Here is an 11,831-nt window from a genome sequence, read left to right as displayed (position 1 = left end):
ATACTGACACCATATAGAGGTGTTCGGTATCACTTGAAAGAGTATTCAGTGCGTGAGCCACAAAATCCCAAAGAATTATTCAACCACCGACATTCTTCATTAAGAAATGTCATCGAAAGATGTTTCAGAGTTCTAAAGAAAATATTCCCAATTATAGCCGGCGACACAGAACCTTATTATTCATTTGAAACTATGCGAGACATTTTTTTGGCATGTTGCATACTGCATAACTATTTAATGGGTGTCGATGTTGATCAGTCTATAATTGATGCGGTTGATCGAGAATTGCTACAAGAACAAAGCATAGATAGATCACAGTCAAATCAACCACGTGATGAGGAATATAGGCATGCATCGTTGTTAAGAGATAACATTGCATTCGAAATGTGGAATGTGTATCAATCATTATAGGTGATTATGTTTCTTGTATGTGAATATGTATATATATGAATGTATAGTTTCCACTCAGAATTGTTTGATTAGATTTTTTATGGGATTGTTACAGGTTACATAATGCCGAATAAAGGAAATAAAACAGCAGAAGCCAACCAACCTTCGAAAGACAATTTAAGATGGTCTGATGATATGGATGAAGTTTTGCTAAATGCATTAGCAGAGGAAGCATCGAAAGGTAATAGGCACGATGGCTCGTGGACAACTGAAGCATATGCCAATGTTGTGAAGACTTTGAGTATAGTAATAGGCCCTCACATAACAAAAAATCACATAAAGAATAGAATGAAGACATTGAAAGATCATTTTGCTGAGGCATATGACTTATTTCATCACTTAAGTGGATTTGCATGGAATCCTGTAACTAGAAAGTTTGAAGCTGAAGAGGAGGTGTGGCAAGACTTCATTAAGGTATCTTAAACTTTGCTTTTGTTACTTATATAATTGATGAAGTTAGTCACCAAATAATTTCAACACTTGTTTATGTAGGAGAAACCACAAGCAGAAAAATGGAAAAAAATGCAAATTAAGCATTATGATACTTTGAAGGAGTTGTTCGGAGCTGATAGAGCTACTGTAAAGGAGCTGCTACGTCACGAGAAAGGATTTAAGAAATTGCTAGAGATCACATTGATTTGAATGACTCATTTGAAAACGTTGGATTTTCTGACATAGATGTTAATATGGGACATGATACCCCAACGTTTCCTGCTAATTTAGATTCACCAAGTGGTCCTCATAGTCAACCAAATCAATTAGGTGGGACTTCAGCGTCAAGAGGAACAAAGCGTAAATCTCCTATGAATGATTTTTTGGAGGCACAATATGAAAAACTTGCTTTGGGAATTACTACCATGGCCGATGCTGTCAAAGAGGGTACTTATCTGTCTAGCAAGCTACATGACGTAGCTCAGAGGCAGGTTGAATCAGCTGAGAGACAAGCTTCTGTGGCTGAGAGGCAAGTTTCGGTTGCCGAAAAACAAGTCTCGTTAATTGAAAGACAAGTTGCAATTGCTGAAAAAGGGTTGGCTATTATGCAACAAAGTAGGCCTCGCCTTTATAGCGAATCAGATGTATGGGATATGTTGTCTGAATTGGGTCTGATAGGTTCAGCTCGGATGCAGTGTTATCAGTTTTTATGTGAAAATGAGCAGAAAAAGCGCCAAATCTTTGGGATCCCACCTGAAATGCGATTGGATGCTCTTTTTCATTTCATGACAGCTGCTGGTGTTCGCTTAGGAGATATGGTACTTTCATAAAACATTAACCATTACAGGTATAACTTATATACGCACTTAATTTCTGATTAGTTTGAGGCTATTGCTTTCATTAATTGATTATATGTTTCTGAGTGTCATATACTATGGGTATATCTTCATGTATGTATGTTAACCATGGTTGAAAATCACTTTATGTTTATATACTTTGAGATTGATTGGTTGTTTAAATAGAAAGACATCGATATAATAGATTATCATGATCAAATCTGATCTCTGAATTAAGTTGTCTTTGTTGTATATGCTCGTGCAGGAATCATAACTTGAAAATGTTTGGGAACAAGAAGGTCACAGCTTAGTACAAGTAAAATTCGATCTTGTGTTAATATTTTTGACTCGGAGAAACTTTATTTTTTTGAAGTAGATGGGTACAGATGGCTCCAACTATGTAGATTTTATTTTTTGGAAGTAGGCGATGTCGCTGACCATGAAGAATTACCCTTTTGAAAAGTGTTGTTTGGTGATAAAATAGTACTCTCTAGGAGTTCTCTTGGTTATTACTTTTTTGGCGTTTTGTTATATGTTTATAAAAATTGTATATGATTTTTGGCCGCACATACTTGGAAAGAAATGCTACCAACTTTTGAGAATATTTTATTTTGTAATTACAATTTAGTGAATTTTTTTTAAATATGCTTAAGGAGATTAATGACGTAAAGTATGAGTAGTTTTTATTATTTTTTTACAAGATTATGTATTTATATATTTTTAAAAAGAATAATATATGTTTGTATTTATGACATTAAAGTATAATAGAAAATAATAAATTCATCAAAATAAATTCAAAAAATTATTATTTTTAATGAAAAAAACACGTTAAAATTTTGAAATATAATTTAGATAATTTTTTTATTAGAGAAATAATTTAAATACATTGGTATATTATAATTTATATATAATATAAAGAAGGATATTTATGTAATTTCACTTGTTTATGGTTTTCTCTCTTCCTATTTTTCCTTTCATCCAAACAAAAGAAAAATTTCCTCCCATTTTCTTTCCATCTATTTTCTCTTCATCCAAACAATATAAAAAAAAATTAACTTTTCCTTTCATTTTCTTTCCTTCTATTTTCTTTCCTCCTATTTTCCATCATCCATCCAAACAAAGTGTAAATGTAGAAGTAATCGGTGTTTCTGTGTGTTTCTTTATGCCCTTCAATTTATGAGCAATATATAACAACTTCTCACCAATTCGCAACACTTATTACGCAATGAGCTCCACTACCACCCTCCTTCTTCTTCTACTACTTCTGGTGCTGCAAAATTACGAATTTGCCCATGGAGGAAAGCGCAAGGTGCACATCAGCGATGACCTTGATGACGTGTACGATGACGAAGAGGACGAGTCTTGGAAGGAATGGGATAAGAAGAAGGAGCCATCTTTCCCGCCCGCCGATCTGTCGAAAATGGAACCGTCTCAGATCAAGGAGGAGATGATGAAGCGCCACACCGGTCCAGTCATCGGCTTCGTCAAGCTCCGCTTCGGACTTCACCGTACTCCGGTCAGCCACATTTCTGTTTCTGGTTAAGGCTATTCTTATCTTGGTGTAAAACAGGGCTCCAATTTTAGCTATGATTTTATGGGGAAATTGGCTGTTTCTGCATGTTTATTGGTTTTTGATGAATTTCAGTTAGAATTTTGGTTACATTATATAATTTAAAACTTCTTGAATTTGAAATTTAAGGTTAGCACGCTTAAATTCCTATAGGTCAATGTGGGATTATAAAGGTGAGTAAGTTTGAAGTAATTTTTAGTTATAAAGACGAGCATCTTATTAGTAGATCTTAATAAAGAGTTTTTGTGAATTATTTTGATCAAAGATGAGAAGTATGTCATAGAAGAGAACTTATATACCAAATCAAAAGGTTCATACATAGAGAGCAAGCACAAACATAAAAAACTTATTTAATAACTTATATAAAGAGATTCAACACTTTTTTTACACTTACTTTTGTTTGAGGATAATTAAACTTTACATATAAGTTTTAATTAAACAAAGATATTAAAGGTTAAATTTATGATTGTTTCTTAGAAAAATAATTGTGATATATATAAATTTTAATTAAACGAAGATAACATTTTTTTGTTTAACATAAGCTAGGTGCAAGTTTGTGGTGTATTATATAAAGTTAATTGAGCTTAAATATAGTATCCAATTATTAGGATTTGAACATTTCGTAAATAATATAAATCTCTACATTAATTTAATGTATTTTTTCGTTAAGAGGGGTTATCATTGTATACTTAATTAGAAATTTAAATAGATAATAAATTTAATTAAATAAATATATAACACTAATTAAATAAGGTACCAAAAATATATTATTATACTTTTTATACAATTTACGTATATTGAATGAACAATTATAAATAGGATTTTAGAACTAAATGTTTGTTGCAAACTATTTTATTTAAAGTATAAAATAATTATGGAATTATATTTTGTCAATTTTAAAAATATTTTAAATTGAATTATTACTTTGTAAGGAAGCTTAAAAAGAATGTGTTAGGGTTGGATTTTATTTTTAGTATTTTATGATTTTTTATTTTTAGAAGTTTGTAAAGAAAAAAAAATAAAATTAAGAAATTTTATTTTTTATTTTTATTTTTTATTTTTTCTCTTCTCTTAATGAAATTTTGAAATAAAAAATATTTAGAATAAAAATAAAAAATAAAAAATAAAATGAAATAAGTTTCCAAAGATGATAAAAGCATAAATTTCGTTGAACTTTGATATAACGGCTTTAGGTTTGTTTAGATGTCATTTTCAAAAAAGATATTTGTTTAAAAAAAATAGTACTATGTCTCTTTTTTTTATCAATTTAATGTAAAAAAATTATTTTTTTTTATCTTATCAATTTGATGTAGAAAGAAAATAATTTTTTTATTTGATATATATTTTTATTTTTTGATATATTTTTATCTACTAACAATTGAATGAAAAAAATTTCATAAATATTTTGTTAACTTATTTTTTTTAAATTACTTTGTAATAATTATTTTTATTTTCTAAAATATTAATTATGTAAAATATTATATTTGATATTTGAGTACATAAATATTTACTTTAAAACTAAATTAAATTATTAATTTTGTCTACTACAATATTATTTGTTTTGAATATTCTAGCTTTTCTACAAAGAATTGATTCCGTTGTCATTTGCGTCACGCAAATTATCTAAACATGACAATACTAACAAGTTTCTGTGTTTTTCTCTATGTCGTTCAATTTATGAGCAATATATAACAACTCCTCACAAATTCGCAACACTTATTACGCAATGAGCTCCATTACCACCCTCCTTCTTCTTCTACTATTTCTGGTGCTGCAAAATTACGAATTTGCCCATGGAGGAAAGCGCAAGGTGCACATCAGCGATGACCTTGATGACGTGTACGATGACGAAGAGGACGAGTCTTGGAAGGAATGGGGCAAGAAGAAGGAGCCATCTTTCCCGCCCGCCGATCTGTCGAAAATGGAACCGTCTCAGATCAAGGAGGAGATGATGAAGCGCCACACCGGTCCCGTCATCGGCTTCGTCAAGCTCCGCTTCGGATTTCCCCGTACTCCGGTCAGCCACATTTCCGTCTCTGGTTAAGGCTATTCTTATCTTGGTGCAAAATAGGGCTCCAATTTTTAGCTATGATTTTTATCAGGAAATTGGCTGTTTCTGCATGTTTATTGGTTTTTGATGAATTTCAGCTAGAATTTTGGTTACATTACTGATTTTGTCCGGTCAATTTCGTTTTCTTGAGTGAAATGTAAGCTGGAATTGGAGTTTAGTGAAAGTGACCTTCTAGAGTTTTAGTGCTGAGTTTTACGTTATTGTTAGGGTTTCTTTTTAATAAAATGAAATAAAATATGTTTCATTTTATTTTTTGAGTTGTGGTTGTGATTATTTCAGGCTGTGGTTTTTTGTGATGGATTTTGGTGGAGGATGATTGGCTCTTGCACATGTATTGTTTTTGCTCATACTTCATTTAAGGGGAGAAAGAAGTTAAAAAAATTAAGATATAGTTTGAGTTGAATTTGTGATTTAATGTGATCAATTGATTCTGGTGAATTTCAATGAGCACATTCGCTCATGGCCATTTATTAATTTTTGCATTTGAGCTCTAGTTGAGTTTAAGTTTTGGTTACTCTGTTGGATTAGGGTCCTTTAAGTTTAAAGTGAACAAACTTAGTAAAGTGATAAAGTGAGGAGTAACCGCTATTGGATTGATAACTTCTATTGCAATGGGTCTTATCATTGGGATTTGCTTCCCTTGCCATGTAGCCTTCAAGTGACTGCTGTAAAAGTGATGGGTAATTGAATTGTCGGCCGTCGAGCATGTTAAGGTTGCTTCAGCATTATGTTTGTCTTATCCATTCTGGAAACTGTGTTCTGGGATGGGGAATATGGATATCTCTGGTGCTTTTTTTTCTTTGGATAGTTTATGGTGCTTTCTTTTGGTGGAGCCTTATTTTCAACTTCTTCTTAGTAGTTTATTTGATTTATCAAGATGGTGTTTGATTATCAAATTGGTCCTTATTGGCAATTTTCTTTGTGATAGAAGAAAGAGTTTTTGGTTTGAACATTTTTGTTAATGTTAACGCCCTTAACTGATTGCCATGCTTGATTTTAGGACATGGTAGCGGAAATCGCCATGAAATGGTCACAAGTTATGAGAACTGGAGGCATTGGTATAAGGTTCATGGGTGTTGATACAAGTACAATCATGTTCAACATGGAAAGCATCAAAGGCATGGATGAGGTACGCCTTTGCATTTTACCTTCTTTTCCCTCTACTTTGAAATTTTAAAGAATGAAGAATGGAAGCGGCTTGGCTTATCAATTTTGACAACAACCCTATCTAACTGCTATTATGTTCATCTCCTGCCTTCCCATTTTATGATTTACTATAAATCATGTTGAATTATGATCCTTGTACCTTGCTTTTATTCTCCTTTCATTCAAAAAGCAGTTTTAGATTCAGCCTTGAGATAATTGTTATTTGTTAGCGATGATTTTCTGCTGATATTACAGTTGAAGGACTTTATCTTTGACCAATCAGAGGCATATGAGATCAAAATCGGGAATGATGTTTTTCGAAGACCTGGAGATCCACCTTTAGAAGAGGTTCTTCAGAACCTTCAGAGAGAAAAAACCAAAGCGGATAATGCTGGTCAAGAGGAAAATGATGGGGATTTGAGAACAGAGTTGTAATTCATTTCTAGGGATATGATTGTCTTCCAAGGTAGCAGTTTTGTGAATTTTGTAGTTTGACATAAAAACACTTTCTTCCTCCTCATTTTAAGGTGATGAACTGCTTCTAAAGGATAATGTAGTAATCGCCTTTTCAGCATTTGTGTAAACCAAGAGAAACTCAAACTACTGCATTGATGAGACGAAAGAAACAAAGATATTCAAATTCCCCTTGGTGAAAAGTGAGTCCCCTAATAACCCTATCAAACCATATATGACTATTCTACTTTATCTTATCCTATTCCTTCCTTTCGTTTCAAAATAACTGTATTTTCACCGTTTTAGTACATTGAAAAATATATTTAGACACAGTTGTATAATTGTGTTTAGCAATGTTGATTTTTATCAAAGTTCAAGTGACATTTATGTTAAAATGGAGAATATACTACTATTTCTAATCACGAAAGATTTGAATGTTGATAATGCTAACTATATAAGATATGAACGAACTAATACATGACTAGAATTGTAAGTATTCAAATCTTTTATGGTTGGAAATGTAAAAAATTATAGTTTATTCTAAATTGGAGAGAAACATTACAATTATAAATATGATGATGCAAAAGCTTAGAGACAGAAGGAATTTACCATTGTTTTGCATTAATGGAATGTAATTAAATGAAATGATATAATACAATGATAGACAATCTAATGAAGTGGAACTACTATTTCAGCTTCTTACTGAAGTCAGACAGCTCAAGAAGTGTAATCCTGGGGCTAGCTGCTGCTTCATCTCTCTCTTTCTGAGTGTTGAACCCCCAATTAACTAATCCAAATCAACCAAATTTAGCAAATATGTTATTCTAAAACAAACAACAAAACAGAAGATAGAAACTCCAAAATGTATAAGAGTGAAGTTATAGGACAACTCTATGGTCTCATGCACTAAGATGATTCGATAGTGTAAATCTTCGAATAATTTCAGCTTATACATCAATAATTTCTGTTATATTCATACCATTGGATGATCTTAGTGTGAAAATAAATTTGGTGCACTAAAAGAGACACGGAGAAAGAAAATTGCTACCTAGATACAAATTTCAATTGTCCAACTCTGGTTCTTTAATGACATTTTTTAAGGTTGCAAGCCTATCTTCCACAAAGCTGCAATTTTAAAAAACAGAAAAATATTAACCTTAGTAATTTCTCTTAAACCATGTTAACATGAAAATACAATGTTCTTAAAAACCTGAAAGACAAAATCATACCTTAAGATCTTTACACAATTCTCGACAGTCCTGACAGATAACTTCTATTAAATCTATACTGTTAGATCATCTTGGTGAATTGAATGCTAAGTTTAACTCGACATATTTAAGACATTCCCTTAATCGAACTACTTGTTTGCTCCCATCCAACTAGAGAAATTATTCTACAGCCAATCATCTCTGACCTTTCCAAAAAGATCTATCAGTTTATCTCTATTCTCATCCCATTCTTCCATCACAATAGGCTTCAATTTAATCCATATCTCCAATATACCCTCAATTGTGAGCCCTTTGCAACCTTTCAAGAAGAACTATGACATAAATCAAGTGATACTACACTTGTCAATTTATAATAAAAAGGTTAAATTACACTGACATTTCTTCATTTAAGTTATAAAACGCCTTGTGTAAGCATGATATTACTTAATCTCAGAACAGTTTAGTGTAATTTAAGATGACAAAAATCAAGGTGATCTTAGGCTTCAAATCAAACAATTTAAAAAAAAATAATTTTAAACAAAAAAATTCAAACCAAATTATATCAATTTTACAAGTATAATTATCCGTGCGATGCACGTGATAAGATCGAATAAAATATCAAACTGATAATTAAACAAAAACAGAAAAATAGTATTACAAAATTTATAAAAAACAATAATAAATAAAGAAAACCTCTAATAAAATTTTCATTAAAAATTAAATTATAAACAAATTAAAAAATTGGAATCAGAGGAGCTTTGAACATTGGGTTCCAATTGTCCATCACAGTTGGGATCCTAGTAGCGAATGTGCTCAACTACTTCTTCGCAAATATCAAAGGTGGATGGGGATGGAGGCTTAGCTTTGGTGGTGCAATGGTCTCTGCACTCATCATCACAATCGGATCATTGGTCCTTCCAGACACACCCAACTCCATGATCGAGCGTGGAGAGCACGAAAAGGCTAAGCAACAACTGAAGAAGGTTCCCGGCGTGGAAGACATTGATGAAGAATTCAACGATCTTATTGCCGCAAGTGAGGAATCGAAGAAGGAAAAAATGAAAAGTAAGAAGAGATCATAGCAATGTGAAATTTCATATAGGACTAGAATTATGTATATTTAAGGATTATTACCTGTTTTGTGGTGACAATGTAAACTTTTGAGCTTGCAAATCTTAGTGCATCAGCAGTACCAGGATAGAATCTATAGGTATAAAACACAATCACCAATAAGCAAGAGTTCAAAAGTCAAAAACACAATCACGCGAACCCTTCTTCTAAAACCCGAAAATCAAATCTCAGTTGTTTTTGTCTGGTGTATCGAATAGTACGAATATACATGCATCATACCTTAAGATCTTAACATAATTCTGGACAGTATTGACAGATAACTTCTATTATTAAATCTATACTGTTAGATCATCTTGGTGAATTGAATGCTAAGTTTAACTCGGCACATTTAAGACATTCCCTTAATTGAAATACCTGTTTGCTCCCATCCAACCAGAGAAATCATTCTGCAACCAATCATCTCTGATCTTTCCAAAAAGATCTATCAGTTCATCTCTATTCTCATCCCATTCTTCCATCACAATAGGCTTCAATTTGATCCATGTCTCCAATATATCCTCAACTGTGAGCCCTTCTGCAACCTTTCAAAAAGAACTATGACATAAATCAAGTGATACTACACTTGTCAATTCATAATAAAAAGGTTAAATTACACTGACATTTCTTCATTTAAGTTATAAAACGCCTGGTGTAAGCATGATATTACTTAATCTCAGAACAGGTTAGTGTAATTTAAGATGACAAAAATCAAAGTGATCTTAGGCTTCAAATCAAACAATTTAAAAAAAATTAATTTTAAACAAAAAAAATTCAAACCAAATTATATCAATTTTACAAGTGTAATTACCCGTGCGATGCACGTGCGATGTACGTGCCAAGCACGTGATAAGATCGAATAAAATATCAAACTGATAATTAAATAAAAACAGAAAAATAGTATTACAAAATTTTTCTTGCGCGTTGGTTGGGAGGAGGAGGGAGGGGAATGATGAAGTAGATGTTGTCGCGACGGAGGTCAGCGTGGGGAGGAACGATGAGGAGGTTGGAGGAAGAATATTTCTCGAGGACATGGTTAGGATGTGCTCTCAGGACGGCAGCAGCCTTGATGGTTCGAGTAGGAATCTCTTCAATTCTGCCATTGGAGTGAACTATTCGTATCACGTCCAGTGCCCCGCATGGCAGGATGCATCATATCCATCCCCTTATACTCTTCTTCATTGGGGGTTAATTGCGATTAAATTGAGAGGAATGAACGTTGATTGGAAGAGAGTGAAGATTAAAGAAAAGATGGGTACCGCGAATTGAAGAGGGTCAATGGCAGATCAAAGTCCCAAACTTTGAGGGATACAAAAAATAGAGAGAGAGATTCAGGCACGATGAATAACGCGGAAGGAATATCACTACGACTTTGGGTTGTCGTCTTCATACGTATATATTTATACTTACCATTCACAACACAATACCAACGATGAGGAGATTGGAGGAAGAATATTTCTTGAAGACATGGTTAGGATGAGCTCTCATGACGTCAGCCAGCCTTGACGGTGCGAGTAGTGAGCTCTTTAATTCTGCCATTGGAGTGAACTATATGTATCACGTCCAATGCCCCGCATGGTAGAATGCATGATATGCATCCCCTTATGCTATTCTTCATTATTAAAGCTACGTTGGAGAAGAAGATGGGGAAGCTATAAGAGAGAATCTACGCGCATTTTGGAGAGGAAGATGCAACCTTATATATAGAAAAAGAGTTAGCTAGAAAAAGATGTGTGGGTCACAGAAAGAGAAAGAGAGAGATAGAGTGAAAGGGAATGGGAATGGCAGCTTCATTCTGCTTTTCAAAGTTTTACTTTTACTCTTTTGTTAACATTCTATTCTGTGTTACTCATCCTATAAACTATAAAGTTCTTATTGCTTCCATCACCCCACATTTACACCATAACAATTGTAATTACCCGTGCCATGCACGTGCGATGCACGTGCGATACACGTGATAAGATTGAATAAAATATCAAACTGATAATTAAATAAAAACAGAAAAATAGTATTACAAAATTTATAAAAAACAATAATAAATAAAGAAAACCTCTAATAAAATTTTCATTAAAAATTAAATTATAAACAAATTAAAAAATTGGAATAAGAGGAGCTTTGAATATTGGGTTCCAATTGTCCATCACAGTTGGGATCCTAGTGGCGAATGTGCTCAACTACTTCTTCGCAAATATCAAAGGTGGATGGGGATGGAGGCTTTGCTTTGGTGGTGCAATGTTCTCTGCACTCATCATCACAATCGGATCATTGGTCCTTCCAGACACACCCAACTCTATGATCAAGCGTGGAGAGCACGAAAAGGCTAGGCAACAACTGAGGAAGGTTCCCGGCATGGAAGACATTGATGAAGAGTTCAACGATCTTATTGCCGCAAGTGAGGAATCGAAGAAGGAAAAAATGAAAAGTAAGAAGAGATCATAGCAATGTGAAATTTCATATAGGACTAGAATTATGTATTCTTAAGGATTATTACCTGTTTTGTGGTGATAATGTAAACTTTTGAGCTTGCAAATCTTAGTGCATCAGCAGTACTAGGATAA

The 11,831-nt window shown here is 33.0% G+C and overlaps 3 protein-coding genes across 5 annotated transcripts in view; 2 read left to right on the top strand and 1 right to left on the bottom strand.

Annotated features, from left to right (window-relative positions):
• The first annotated feature begins 1,081 nt into the window (after positions 1–1,081).
• LOC107485776 (uncharacterized) lies at positions 1,082–2,102 on the top strand. The gene is made up of 2 exons (XM_052261168.1): positions 1,082–1,729; positions 1,984–2,102. Exon 1 carries the CDS (start codon positions 1,137–1,139, stop codon positions 1,710–1,712), a length of 576 nt encoding a protein of 191 aa, XP_052117128.1. The 5' UTR covers positions 1,082–1,136; the 3' UTR covers positions 1,713–1,729; positions 1,984–2,102.
• An 802-nt stretch (positions 2,103–2,904) lies between these two features.
• LOC107485777 (uncharacterized) lies at positions 2,905–7,185 on the top strand. 3 transcript variants are annotated; one of them, XM_016106308.3, is made up of 4 exons: positions 4,906–5,305; positions 6,360–6,488; positions 6,761–6,971; positions 7,078–7,093. In XM_016106308.3, exons 1-3 carry the CDS (start codon positions 5,015–5,017, stop codon positions 6,938–6,940), a joined length of 600 nt encoding a protein of 199 aa, XP_015961794.1. In that variant the 5' UTR covers positions 4,906–5,014; the 3' UTR covers positions 6,941–6,971; positions 7,078–7,093. The 3 variants fall into 3 exon arrangements, with proteins under 3 accessions (XP_052117127.1, XP_015961794.1, XP_052117126.1); XM_052261167.1 differs by lacking the exon at positions 4,906–5,305 and adding an exon at positions 2,905–3,234 and having other exon boundaries at positions 6,761–7,185; XM_052261166.1 differs by having other exon boundaries at positions 6,761–7,168.
• Positions 7,186–7,546: 361 nt separating this feature from the next.
• The window catches only part of LOC107485779 (uncharacterized), a 40,257-nt gene continuing 35,972 nt past the window's right edge, over positions 7,547–11,831 (bottom strand). The window contains exons 8-9 of the mRNA XM_016106311.3: positions 8,007–8,083; positions 7,547–7,745 (exon numbers count right to left, since the gene is read on the bottom strand). Of these exons, the coding sequence (XP_015961797.1) occupies positions 8,020–8,083 (64 nt within the window). The 3' untranslated portion in view covers positions 7,547–7,745; positions 8,007–8,019. The remainder of the gene's footprint in view (positions 7,746–8,006; positions 8,084–11,831) is intronic.

This window comes from Arachis duranensis, chromosome 4 (genome assembly GCF_000817695.3).
Source record: "Arachis duranensis cultivar V14167 chromosome 4, aradu.V14167.gnm2.J7QH, whole genome shotgun sequence".
Classification (NCBI taxonomy): Eukaryota; Viridiplantae; Streptophyta; class Magnoliopsida; order Fabales; family Fabaceae; genus Arachis; species Arachis duranensis.
This window is presented reverse-complemented; position numbering and strand designations above follow the sequence as displayed.

Coding starts and splice junctions, on each gene's coding strand:
- LOC107485776 (XM_052261168.1), top strand. CDS start 1,137: ATGGGACATGATACCCCAACGTTTCCTGCTAATTTAGATTCACCAAGT.
- LOC107485777 (XM_052261167.1), top strand. CDS start 2,944: ATGAGCTCCACTACCACCCTCCTTCTTCTTCTACTACTTCTGGTGCTG. Junction 3,235..6,359: donor TCGGACTTCACCGTACTCCG/GTCAGCCACATT, acceptor GCTTGATTTTAG/GACATGGTAGCGGAAATCGC. Junction 6,489..6,760: donor GCATCAAAGGCATGGATGAG/GTACGCCTTTGC, acceptor CTGATATTACAG/TTGAAGGACTTTATCTTTGA.